This window comes from Charadrius vociferus, unplaced genomic scaffold (assembly GCF_000708025.1).
Source record: "Charadrius vociferus isolate BGI_N301 unplaced genomic scaffold, ASM70802v2 scaffold255, whole genome shotgun sequence".
Classification (NCBI taxonomy): domain Eukaryota; kingdom Metazoa; phylum Chordata; class Aves; order Charadriiformes; family Charadriidae; genus Charadrius; species Charadrius vociferus.
In genome coordinates, this window is record NW_009648785.1 from 3,683,371 (window position 1) to 3,697,614 (window position 14,244).

Genomic DNA, 14,244 nt, shown 5'->3' on the forward strand with positions numbered 1-14,244 from the left:
ACAAGATATTGGTCTAGGAGTGTGTCTGTCCATCTTCCCACTTCTACCATAGGGTCCTATTGAAAACAAACAGCTCTCTACTCCTTCCTATAATTCATAAAATCCAGTTAAAACAACTTTTTAAGTTGTTTTTAAATACTTCTCTCCTGGCTAGAGAAGATGCTATATGACCAATCAGTAAATGAAACTTCAGTAAATGTTTAACAGCACTTAATCTGGCTGTAACAAATGGTATGTGTATGCTCTCACTGAAGGAATTTCATAACCTCAGACAAAATAAAAGCTGTTAACAAAGAAGAAAGTTTGGTTCATCTTAATCATAGTGTGTAACTGTATAGGTAAACTGTAGTAGGTACCCTTTAGCCTGCGCATGCAATCCACAGGAAGACACACGCCTTTACCTTAAAAGTACCAGAAGTCAGAAATTACATTCCGAATGCTTGATTAAAAGCACATCCACAGCATGAATGTCTGTACATACAGTCAAACTAGAATAATACTCTAATAAATTGAACTGTGTTCTAAGGCTGGTAATTAATCAGAAGGTGATAATAAATCTTCTGAACATTTCTGGCTTTGATCAAGAAAGCACTGATCATTCCATAAAGATCTTGGAAAACAGAATACAAGGTTACACAAAATTCCCAAATGGAGAAGATAAGAATACCAAACTTAGTGCTAGTTCCACTGTCTAGTACAATCCTGGAAAGCACTGTGTGTAACTGTAAACAAAACTGAATTATGGGGGTAAATTAAATTAACAAATTAGAATATTGTTGTGCAAACTATGCCTAATTACAACTGGCAAAGTTACTCTGCTACAGCTGAGATGCTAAACACACTGATTTCTTTCTTCCATAGCCATTTTATTTTAAAAGCAATTACTAAAAAGAGAACAGGTGGGAGGGACTCAAAATTTAGTAGCTGGAGAAAGACAGTCCTATTTTCTGAAAAGGATAATTACCTTTAGTGCTCTCCACAGGATAGGTTGATACAATCTATAGAGCATTTCTTCAACTCCTTGACGAACTTTACTTTGTTTATGAAAATAACTCAGCATCTGAGAAAAACAAACCAATCCCAAAAACCATTTTTAGCTGTACTTTCTACATTCAAGAAGTGTGCAGCAGTTGTCTCATTTCATCATTTATGTAAGACCAAAGAGTTTTCCATACTATGGAAAATTATAAAACTAGACATATTAATCGACCCAATATTTTATTAAAAAGTAAAAAAAAATCATTAAAAAAGAAGTAGATCTAATAAATATCACATTTTATAATTTTATTGATTCAATAAATCTATATAAAGATCCACAACTAAGCAACTAAATCATCGCTAGAGAGGCAGTTTCACTTCAACCACTCATTTTTTTGTTACAGTAAAACACTATTTTTAAAGTAACTGGCAGAAATACTTTGAAACCGTGTAATTGTCAACTACATATAAGCAAGCCATTTTTTTGTTATGAAGGAACATTATTTGGTAACCAGGGTTATGCAAACACAAATCTAAAAACATAATACATTTTGTATGCATTGATGAAAAGCAAGTATCATCACTCCTTGTGACTCAGAACTGCTCTCAGTTAGCTAAAGCCCCTTTTATTTTTGTATCTGAATTATGCAGACAAAACAGGCAAGTAGAAGACAAGAGCAGAATATGAGAAAAGACATCATGTAACTCCTCTACCTGAAACAATGGACAGTTTGAAAAGAAGTTGACCCTCTAGTTGTCAATACTTCAGCTATTCACAGCTACAGTTAGACAGGGAAGCCTGTGAATAGCATCTACAGAAACAATGCTATAGTGGAAGAATCCCTTTTCTCTAGTTTCAAAATATACTGAAGTAAAGACATGATGTAATTTATAAAAGACTATGTAGCTCTTATTTATACATAAGAATGAGGGATCTAACCCAAGATTAATGGCAAATCAGTACTGTTTTGTAATAGATTTCACTAGAATTATGAGTACCAGATATTTGCAAAATGGACATAGGTTTTATAATCAGAACTTTGAATTCAGAAGGGACAATTCTACATGTTGCTTTCCCTCCCCTACTCTTCCAATAAAATAGCCCAGACTTCACTCAATTGAATGACTGTGGTTGGTTACTCTCCTAATTGCTACAGGAACTTCTGGATTCTAAAGGACCATATTAAATCAAATTCTTGCATACTGAAAAAGAAGGCATCATTCAAATTTATTCTGAGACCCACTCCCGTCACATCTAAAGGACAGATTTATTTACATCATGGTCCTCTTTCAAGATCATAAGCTTCTGAGTCTGAAAAACATTAAATGCCCTGTCAAAAGCCTATTCTATCAATTGAGAATCAGAAGGGAATCCACTATAGATATGACGATCTCTACATTTGATTAAAAACAAAACCAAACCCCAAAAAACAACCAACCAACAAGGATTGTATACTGGTATACCAAGCTGTATATTGCACATACTTTACACTCTAGCTTCTATATATTTGGGGGAAAGCATGGGACGTGGAAGGGCATAGATCAAATACAAATGCCTTGTCTTGAAAAGCTTTGTACACTTCTCGTTCTGCTTCAAATGTTTTGCTCATGAATAAAAGCCACAAATAGACAACTAGAATCTGTAACTGAATCAAGGCTTGTCCCTATAAACATATATACAAAGCCCTAATATATAACAAAAAGAAAAAACAAGTTTAGTTTCGGACTTATCTACTAAATTTGCCTCAAGGAGCTTATGACTTTTTGTCCCTGTGACTGGCTACGGAAAGGTCAGTTCTGTAGGTAAAGAAAAGCTTAGACAACATACAGCAAAAACTATTACTGGTACTCTGGAAAATCCCCTTATATTTCTACTTTTGAGGAGCACCAAAGACAAATCTGGTGCAAAACAATAAGCAGGTTCCTCCTAAAATTGTTTTAATATCATTTCTCAGAATATGCTATTTTTTAAGTAAGTATTTGCAGTGAGTTGGCCCAAGCACCATACAGCCATTCCCTTACTCCCTTCCCAGTGGGGTAGGAGAGAGAACCAGAAAAGTAAAGCAAGAAAACTCATGGGTCGAGACAAAGAGTATAATAAGTGAAGGAAAGAGGACAAAAAAAACCCACCCAAAAGTGATGGAAATGCAATCACTCACCACCTCCCACAAGTAGACCAATGCCCAGCCAGACTCCAAACAATGGCTACCTCCCCAAAATCCACTTTCCCTCAGTTTTATTGCTAAGCATGATGTTATATGGCATGTAATATCCCTTTGGTCAGTTTGAGTCAGCTGTCTCAGCCGTGCCCCCTCCCAGCTTCTTGCTCATCCCCAGCCTACTTGCTAGGGAAACAGAGCGAGGAAGAGACAGCCTGGACACCATGCAAGCACTGCTCAGCAACAGCCAGAACTGACGTGTGATCAACACAGTTTTAGTCAGCAAATCCAAAACGTGGCACCATACAGGCTGCTGTGAAGAAAAGTAATTTCATTCCAGCCAGACCTAATATGAAATGGAAATTTTCCACTTTCTAGTAACTGATCTGATTTTGATGATACTAGTTCATGTCGTGCTTTACAGGAACTTACCTCTCTAACTTTACAATGAACAGAAGAACTTCTGGGAAGATGAATTCCATGATGCATGAAATCTTGAATGCAGTTATGTTCAAGTATCTACAGTAAAAAGACATACATGCTACTGTTAACACACAATAAAACAATAATAAGCACTCACTGTAGGCTGTGTAGCAACTTATATTTTTCTCTAACACAAACAACTGAAAACAGTCTTTGATATTATTTGTTGCTTGGCTTTTGCTTGGCCCAAATTTTTCCATGCTAGGGGCCTCTGTCTGCTTAAACTGATTTTCAAAATTTCAGAATATACAATTAATCCAATTCTCAGAACCAAGTTTGAAATTCAAAAGCACCTCCACATGGTATATGAGAATTATTTGGTATGTGAAATTTGGCTGTAGCATTGTTGCAATGCTGTAATTATGCTTTTGATCATCTCCATGGAAATCCACAAAAACTAGATAAATATTTAAGCTATCCAATAGACTTGCACATACTGAATAAAAGCTTCAATAACTCAGATAACTAGGATGTTTATGAAAAAAAATTGCGTATATGCATAGTTCTGTGAAACAATATTCCAGCAGCAGAATTAAAGGTGTTTAAATGCAACCAAGCTGGTCACAGTGGGCAAACATTCAAAGCATGACATGTTGTTATTCCTTGACAATGCTGAAGAGGCCCTTTGCATAGGGAAATAATTCCTTAAGGCTTGCTTAGGAAGGAACCTTTCCGAGTTGAAAAGTCACGTACCTTTTCCTCTTTGAAACTCAAAACTAGCCAAATGACATTTCAAGCATAGTATTACCTCTAAGAATTCTCCTGACACCTTCTTCCAGGCCCTGAAGTAAACTTCTGAAATGTATTCCATCAAGGATCTGTATTAATATACGGGAAACACTTTCAAGCAAGCATCCCAACCACATCTATGTACAATTCATAAAGGTAACAACACGAAATTTTTGATTCTGTGCATCGACGTTATTTTTAGAAGAAGAAATTATCTTGAAAGTCTTCACTGATAATCACGGAAAAATAAAGTTAATTGTTAATTAACAAACCAGAGCACTATTAAAAAACACAGGAAATATTTCTTATGGTGGGAAAGTCAAAACATTAGCACAGATATTTTATCATTTATCTCACAACGAAGGCCTTAAATTCTTTATAAAGATGTACAGGTATACATTATTCTAACTGAAAGCATCAGAAAGCCTCTGATTTTAATATGAAGAATTACTTCTGTAATATTTCACTAAATAATCAAAGTAAAAGAAAAAAGAAGAAAAAAAAATTTCCACATTTTTCATCCATCAGTCAGGTCTGTCACGCTACAGTCCTGCAAGTCACTTCTTATTAGAATGTCTCTATAGAGAATTTTACCAAATTAAATTAGAGGTTGCTCATAGGAAAAAATAAAAACACCTTACAGAGGCAGAAATGGACCTGCAATTCTCATACAAACACTGCAAGTAATGCAGCACAGTTTATATGGAAGTCATTTGCTTTAGCTAATGCTAAACAAGCATTTTAGTACACCTATAATTGTACACACAGGCACGTGCAGAACAACTATTAAATGAAGTTGGGAAAACAATATGGTAGTTATATTCAGCAGATGTGAAGGTCTCTGGATTCTGATATATTTTATCAATATACTCGACATTTTAGAGTGAGACAAACAAGATTTTAGCCAAGCTCTTAACGATCATTAACAAATCTAACTGTGATGCATACCTTGGAAAGAATTGTAATTGGTTTTTAACAGTTCCATGTATCATTTTAATGAAGTTTACATTCCAGCTGAATAAAAAGCTCAAGAATCTTCTTCCCTGTTGGGAGGGGAAAAGAGGGAAAAAAAAAAAAAAAAAAGGGAAGTCAAACCTGAGAGGAATACCCTGTTTAAGAGTGACTTCAAAAATCAGTAAATACAGAGCTTAAAGATCAAAAGAAATGACACCTTTAATTTTAAAAGCAAAGACAAGATTTTTGCAGAAAAATAATATTATTTTTCTTAATTTTTAAACAGAATTCAAGCATTACTGTTATTTATACTGGAGAGAAAACTCAAAACAAATGAACATGTGCATTATATATCTACCTGCATTTTTTTCAATGTCCATTTTGTTTTGGTGTGACTTTAAGTACTATTCTATAACAATAAGGGACTGGGCAACTCAGGACCCTCATCAAGGTCACATCATCAGAGCTCTGTCAAGTGCAATGTCATTCCAGGATGACACTGTAATGACGGTGAAGGTACAAATAAAATAGCATGACAACTGCCAGCATTGGATACGGAAACACTTTTTCAACAAAGCCACAGACAACAGCTGGGCCACTGAGGAAAAGAAACATCCTGATCAGCAAGGACAATTCCTTTCCTATTGGCTCATGAAAGGTAATATTGCAAACCTCCTGGAGCTGCTTTAATTCATGAAAACAGAAAAAACAACACTATTCCGTTTTCTTCCTGAAATAGTTTTCTTCCATTTTAGCAAGTTAGAAAGGATGATGACAAATTTGATAAGCAACAGAATTTTTGCAAGAAAAGGCAGTGGAAGGCTGTGGATGGAGAAAATAAGCCCTGGCTCTTCTGGAAACGGCAAGATCTGCCCTTGGAATTAGAGCTTTACACAGTACCTATACAGCCAGCCTTACTCTGGCTGAACTTACAGGTGAAGTGAAGGCATCCAGCTTGCAAGATGTTGAAAAGTTTGATCATACATAAGGGTGAGTCAGACAGTTGTAAGGGTCCTTTACACCTATCAACTTTCTCATCAAAAATAAATCAGGAAAATTAATAAGGAGATGCAATGTGCAAGAGCACATTGGCAGAAGTTCAAAAGGTGCACTGAACAATTAGCAGAGGTTCAAAAGCACTTCCATTGAGAGTTGGACCAACACATATGTTCAGACCTAGAACAAAATAGAGAAAATAAGGCTGATAATGCCAGACACACTTTGAGCTGGAATATCAGAGAGTAGGGGAAGAGAGAAGGAAACACATAGGCAGAAACTGCCCTTTAGTGGAACTGATAGCTTAAATGCCTTCAGGTCAAGACGTAATTCAGAAGATCATAAAAATCAAGACCTCAAGGTTAAATACAGTGTCAAGATGCTTGTCTACAGGTCTGATAGAATTCCTGGTGCCAATGAGAGCTTCTTCTACCAACAAAGGAAAGAATTGAATGAAAAAACCTCCCTTATTTCCAACTTTGGTGGCATAATACGTATATTGGAGTTCCAGTGGTACACTCTTCCATCAACTTCCCTGACAAACCAAAAGGTCAGGTACATACAGCTCCTGCTTCAACAAGGCAAAGGTGAGGCCAAATTCAAGCTCATCTCATCTTCTACAATCCCGGCAGCGAGACAGATGAAGTAACTTTCAGCAGTTCAACCGATTTTTTTTTTGCCTTAGATTTCAACAGATTGACCCTGATCCTGAAAATGATAGTAAGTGCCTCTAATTTAATCTGCTGCTTGTGATCAATGGATCTGAAACAATTACTGTTATCAACATTCTCAGTATCGTGAGAGGTAAACTGGTGACAGGTGAGTAAGATTGCGAACTTGTCATTTTTTGGGGTTAATGCATTAGCAGAGTTGAGGACCTTGTACTGCTGTGTGTGTGGACATAGTACACGTGACTTAGTTGGTTGTATACACACATAGAAGGTTAGCAAGGAAGAAGAGAGCAGAACAGGTCTATCTTTAAAACACAGTAATATATGCTCTGCAGGGCTCTCCAGCTGTTTGATTGGAAACCCTGCCTGAACAAGACTGTTCTCATAAATTACACAGAGAGATAAATTCAGAGGATCACTCCACTAATGCGGCCTGAAAATAAGCATCTGAGAAATATTACTCTGTGTTGAATAGCACAGTCTGGGAAGGCAGAAAAACTGAACTCCCTGATCTTGCAATGCGGCATAAATGTGCAATTCTGTATCAGTTTAATCTGATCTAGAACCAGGATTCCTGATCCTCCCTTTCCCTTCATCCTTGCATATGATGAACCAGTCCAGGCAGTTAATCTGGCTGAAAAATAATCTTGCTAGGAAAAAAACTGCTCAGCTACCTCCTTCAATCAACCCCTGACATAGCTGCTTGAGCATTCATACTGCAGAGAGGAAAATTGGAATGCTAGCCCATGGCAAAACAGAATCATTGCAACCTGGAGTTCATCAGCTTAAGCTGCTATGGAGCTACGCTCTGGGATGGGTACTTTGGAAAGAATTAGGTATACTTTTCCCTGGAACTGTAGAACAAGCCTGCAGGCACTAAAGGGAATTATCCCTGATAAAAGGAGTTCAGTTTTACCTCAAGGCAATTCATACATCATGTTGATATTTGGTATAACTATTAGCATTTTAGAAATAGACACAGAATATTAGGAAAAGGGCCAGCAGAGATACTGGGAACACGTTGGACATGCTGCTACAAGAAATCTACCATCAGCGAAATAAACCAGGCAGGGAAACTAGAGAACACACATGAGGTGGGTTGTCTTTAAAACTAAACTCCCTCAGCCGGATGAGGGAGGTGAACCTTCCACTCTGCACAGCACTGGTAAGGCACATCTGGAGTGCTGGGTCCAGTGCTGCGCTCCCCAGTACAACAGAGATATGGACATGCTGGACCAAGTGCAACAAGGGGCCACAAAGATGATTAAGGGATGGGAGCATCTCTGATACAAGGAGAGGCTGCAAGAGCTGGGCTTGTTAAGCTCAAAAAAGAGAAGGCAAAGGGGAATCTTATCGGTGCATATAAATAGCTGACAGGGGATGTAAAGACAATGGTGACAGACTTTTCTCAGTGCTGCCTGGTGATAGGACAAAAGGCAACGGGCGCAAACTGAAATACAAGAAATGCCCCTTAAATATAAGGGATATTTTTTTAATTTTTTTTTTTTATTATTATTTTCACTATAAGGGTGACTGAACACTGGAGCAGATTGCCCAGAAAGGTTGTGGAGTCTCCATCCTTGAAGATATTCAAAACCCAACCGGACACAACCCTGAGCAACCTGCTCTAGCTGACTTTGCTTTGTGCAAGAGTGTTGGACTACACGATCTCCAGAGGTCCCTTCCAACCTCAAACTCTGTAATTCTAACATTAATGCTTAGCAACATAACTTACTTAGGAATAATCAGAATAATTAGGAGGAACAACTATTATTTCCTCTCCCTGCCTTGTTAAACATTTTTGGGGAAAGAAAAACAAAAAACCAAACCAAACCCAGAGTATTCCTAAATACATACAGATTAAAATTAATAAAGAGTCTGAGAATGGCTGAAGCATCCTTGATTACATGCTAGAGCTTATCAGGCTTGAAGATGAACAGCTTGAAGCTCTTTCAGGTCCTGTAAGCCCTGAAAAGGGAGATAACCTATCAAGTTCTACCCACTGTTGTAATCTAATAAGCAGGTCAGGTCCAGAACTGAATCTGGCAACAGACTATGGACCTATCAGCTGCACTGACAGCTTTTGTAGCTTTTTGTAAAGAGATTTAGGCTAATAAACAGGCCTCAATTAATATTCAAAAGGTATTCTCTGAAATTAAGAAAGCTCCCCGAGCCCACTCAAAGTTTTCAGCACTTGGAATTGATGCCTAGCAGGCAATACTAGTAATTCAATGGAAAGAACTGATGAGAAGATTGGACAGAATCAGTGTGAGTCTGTATTTGTGTTTAGATCTTTCACCTTTATCAGAAAGGAATGGATGGACTAACAGAACGCAAAGTCAACTCCCAGCTGCGGAAGCTGCTACTTTCATTCAATCCTTCTAGCCATAAAACTAAAGATTTGGGATTAAGGATTTAAACCACTAACGATCATACACCAGAGCAAAGAGTGCAGTAAGGCACTCTCTATACCTACGTAGAAAGAGATAGGCATATAAGAAAGAAAATGTGACAAAACGTCAAGAGACCAGAAATCATGAGGAGTGGGGGAAGAACTTGGGCAGAAAAGTAAATGTGCAAAGCGTGACCAAACTTGCATATTCTTGTGAAGCAAAGGGAATATGTTTTAATATGCCAGGAGAAAGATTCAGTACCAAGTCTGACTATTGCCACTTTTTTTTGTCCAAAAACTAAAGAAAAGTTTCATACTGAAGGCTGTGTTTCACCCAAGGATATGAGGTACAAACTTTATTTAGAAAAAAAATATTACATGTAGTAATTAACATGTGTTATATTAAAAATCTCAGAAGATGTAGAAAACTACAAGAAGTTGTTTCTGAAGTCTATATAGCAGTTTCATTTTACATATATAATTCCCAATTATTTACTGTGCCTATATGAATATGATATATTAAAAGTGATGCAGTGGATTCAAATAAAGCAGAAGAAAATTATTAATACAGAATCAAATACAGCTAAGGCATTTTAAGTACTGTGACAAAGAATGCATACGGGTACAGTTTTTCAAGAGGACAAAAAAATGACCTAAAATACACCAAGGACATAAAACCAAATATCAAAATCAGTCAATAAATTCTTACCTGCCTTGCCTCTTTCCACCCATGTTTTTTTCCTCTCCTTACTTTCATAACTCTCACATTGCCTTAATACCTCCCAATTTTAGTCAAAATTAAAACATCTTAAAATACAATGTGTAAGTAACAGAAAAGAAAAAAACTTAGTGTCCGTTATCCAAAACCTGGTCTATCAAACATTTCACCTAATTTACTCCCTACCACCATTTTTAAAACCCCATATTCCCATAATGCTACAATCACGCAGCAACCTCAGAGCTCATTTTGTGACAGAAGTTCATATATTCCATGAAAGGGAATAGATGTATTTTAAACCAGAAAGGAGGAATTAGAACTTTGGACCCAATCTCAAGTTGTCTTGTCACCTAACCAGAAAAAAAGCTTGGATACTACTATCTCGATGCACACTAAAAACTACAATATAGTAATTTGTCACTGAGAGAAATATAGGTAGTCAAATAAAATAATTCTCATTTTGCTGTAAAGTTGGGTTCTTCTTATGCTACTTTTAAAACAGACTATGGCAATGCAATCTTCTAAATTGAATCATTTAGAAGGAGTACAAGAGTGTTGGACTTTTAAAACAGACCATGGTAATGCAATCTTCTAAATGGAATCATTTAGAAGGGAAATTATTTTGCTAAAGTTATCTGTCTCCAATAAAAGAAAAACTGCTATAAAGAAGAGAATTATTCCAGGGAATGGTTTTAAGTATTGACAGACATGCACTGGAAGCAAAGCACTTGGTTCTTATTACCTCAGGATACAAGAACATGAGTGAAGACTTAGACATATAGTTTTATATTTAAGTCAGAGATGGGAATAAAGGTGTTTCCAAATGAAACAGAAATATCAGTCATTTATAGCTTGGAGTCAGAGCCAATTTGTCTTGTATTGCTACCTACTGTACTGTAAAAAAAGGCTTAATGCAAAACCATTAAAAGTAACCAAAGCCCACACACATAAAGTCACAGTAAGATAAAAGTTTGCTTACCTCTTCTTTTCTGATGTGTTTTATACTCATAAAACACTGAAGCAACAGGTCCTTGACTTCATTACTCTCCTCTGAATCATAATCAAAACAAAGTAATGTCTGATGTAGATTCCATAGACGAACTACATCTGCACCCTAACAGGAAAATAAAAAAGCCCATATTATAGTGAAGTAGGTATAGCTTTGATGTGAAGAAACTTTTAAGGGATTTTAAATAATGAATTTGAAATGCATTGTAACAGATAGAAGACTTTCAGATTGTAAAATTATGAACATTAATTGATTTTCACCACATCATTGGGAACAGTTACAAAAATATGTTTAAGTGCATAAATACCAACTTCCAACAAATGAAGACATGCTTAAGTACAGAAAGAAAGCTGCTATTTCGTGCAAAATAGATGAAAACTGTATTATTCCACTTTTGAAACTTTATACAATAAAAGCAGTTATCACAGAAAAATAAAAGACAGACATAAGTAGAGAAAGCATTTATTGGGTTAGTGCAACGAATGTATGCCACAATACTGTAACTAACTCACACATTTAAAAAAAGCATTTCAGTCCATTGAGAAATAAGATAAATTATTTGTAGAGACGTACAGAGTAACAGAAAATGAAGCTTCCCACATAAGAAGTCTCTATGAGTAGCTGAACATTGTACTTAAAAACTGAATTCACTGAATTAATTGCTATTTAAACCTTAGTCACTGGGCTTCATAAATGAGTAAGAATAATAAAATTAAAAAAAAGTAAAAATGAATGTAAAAAAACAGTTCGCTTGGAAATTGATGCCAAAAATCTTTAAAGTTTGTTATTAAGAAAGCAACATTTTAATATGTTGCTTATGCAAGCAATACCAAAAAGACACTTTGTAACCAACATGTATCCTAGGTTGCATTAATGGAGAAGCACTACTACATGGAAAACAAGTTAATTTGAAATGAAAGGCATTTTGGAGGGATAATATTTCTTGGAATATTCAGTAATAACCTAGAAGTCAATATAGCTTCAGTATACCGTAGCAGCTTTATTCAGGCTTTTCCTTAACAGAATGATAAATAGAGTCTTCCCTAGCTGCTCCTTCCCTTCCAGTCCTTTCTCCCACCACATTTCACATACACGTTGGACAGCACCCTGTAGGATTTTTTCAGGTTCAGGTAATGCAGGAAGAATACCTACAACAGTAATAAAATAATTATTTACTGCAATAAACCAAGTTATTCCTGTAAAATATTAGCATGTTAGTACACTAAATATACCTCACTATGTTGACCAGTTCTTGCCACATTTATACATCTTAATGGCTTATTCTCATTGTGGGTATTTAGGCAGCTTTATTAACTCTTAAGGTTTTGGCCAAGTTTTTGGATCAGTAATAACGAACCACAGTTAGCAATGATCTTACACTTTGCCTTAAAAATACTATAAGCTACAGAAAAAGGAAAATAATCTATCATTGGGTGAACGGTTGAGAGAAAGAAAACTAGTTCAGTTCCAAATTTTAGATTGTATAACTGATTTTTAAGTAAATGCCCCCTTAATTTTGTCATATAAAGAACTCACATCAGTACCAACTTTTCTCCTGTAAATTCTGTTCCATAGGTCAGTCAGGTCAAACAAAAAGCCCAGTATACTCATCTGCTAAAAAACCAGTATAATGCCGTATTCTGTAACAGACAAGTACGCACCGTTTAATATAAAAACACATTCTAGAAGAGCTTTGTAGTTTACAGTTTCATCCACTGCAGGTATGGAAGCAGTAACTACAGCTGCCACTCCTTGGATCACAGCTACAGTTTGTTTCTGAAAGAAAGCAATGTTGAGGAAACAATTCCGCAGTTTACTTTAAGCTCAGAAGATAATTATGACAAGCAATAAACCTTTGCACAACAGAGAGCAAAGCTGAATTGTTATTATGCTTCCATTTTGAACAAAGAGCACCCAAATACTGGCACCCAAAACCTATCAAATATGAAGAGGCAAAAGGATAGATTTAAAAGTACATCCACTTCAATAAGTCTGAAAAAGGCTTTCAGCTCCAGCTAGCAGATAACTCTGTGACTGTACACGTGTATCCATTCCTCCACTAAAAACTTTGCCTGCAACAAAACCACTCAAACACACATCCATTTCAGAACTAAGACAACCCTAACTAGCAGGGTCTTGTGCGACTCAAAAATGCGTAGATCTGGTGACTTTAGATCCAGGTACACGGATCTACAGGCCTCTGTACACATTTTCTACAAGCCTCTGGGTCTCCCTAATGAATTCCCCACTGCATTTCTCTTTTTCTTCCAAAATTAAATAACCTTTTTCCCTAATATTCTCAAGACTACGTGGACTGCAATGCAAAAGGCAGTTATGAGGGTCCAAGTCAGAGAAATTCTGTATAAGCTAGATTTGTCAATCTAGATTTCATGATCTTCATTCAACAAAATGCCATAATAAAACAGGTAGTGAATTTCTTAGAGTATATGCCTGATACTTAGGAAGCATTTGAGAGATCAACATTTGTTTACTGAAATAAGACATATAAAGAGCCCACTCAACTCCAGTGAAAAAACTAAGTCCCCTCTTTGATAATTAAAATTATCAGCAGCTCTCATCTTTTATTGTACAGAACAATCATAAACTCAGCTTGACCCGAGCATGATAGTTAAGAAGCAGTTAAGAATGGGGCAGGGAAATGATGTTTGGAACCGACCTTGTTTGATAATCCTTGCATGTTTTCAGATGCTATGAAAATATTCTATTTTATTTCCCAGAAAATATGAAATATCATATTTCTATTTTACAAGATTTTTACCATTTCTGGAACTCTCTCAGCTCCCATGTTATCATTACTTTCCTCATCTTCAACCCTCTGCCATGTTTCCACAGGGTTCTCCATCAAAGTCTCCGTCAATAGCTGCATCAGTCTCTCCCATAGTACTTCTTTTTGCTTTCTTGGCAATTCTTGAAGTAGTTCATTCAAGTCGAAAGGATCAAATGTATTTTTCTGTGAATGGTCAGAAGATATCACACATTTCCACATCAGTGAAATGGCTTATATTTCATCATCATATTTCCTAAAATCAACGCTTTTTTTACATTGAGGATTAATTTCCATTCCTCTGCAGTTAAAGAGATAAAATACCTTCTAGAAGTTGTACTACTTTAAAAAATAGCATCATAAATTCCTG

General features: G+C 36.2%; 1 protein-coding gene across 1 annotated transcript in view; it reads right to left on the minus strand.

Annotated features, from left to right (window-relative positions):
• The window catches only part of NCAPG2 (non-SMC condensin II complex, subunit G2), a 49,010-nt gene that overhangs the window by 31,702 nt on the left and 3,064 nt on the right, over positions 1 to 14,244 (minus strand). Inside the window, exons 2-9 of the mRNA XM_009886795.1 lie at positions 13,869 to 14,060; positions 12,751 to 12,865; positions 12,080 to 12,237; positions 11,060 to 11,194; positions 5,298 to 5,392; positions 4,369 to 4,438; positions 3,570 to 3,656; positions 965 to 1,060 (exon numbers count right to left, since the gene is read on the minus strand). Coding sequence (XP_009885097.1) covers positions 965 to 1,060; positions 3,570 to 3,656; positions 4,369 to 4,438; positions 5,298 to 5,392; positions 11,060 to 11,194; positions 12,080 to 12,237; positions 12,751 to 12,865; positions 13,869 to 14,060 — 948 coding nt within the window. The remainder of the gene's footprint in view (positions 1 to 964; positions 1,061 to 3,569; positions 3,657 to 4,368; positions 4,439 to 5,297; positions 5,393 to 11,059; positions 11,195 to 12,079; positions 12,238 to 12,750; positions 12,866 to 13,868; positions 14,061 to 14,244) is intronic.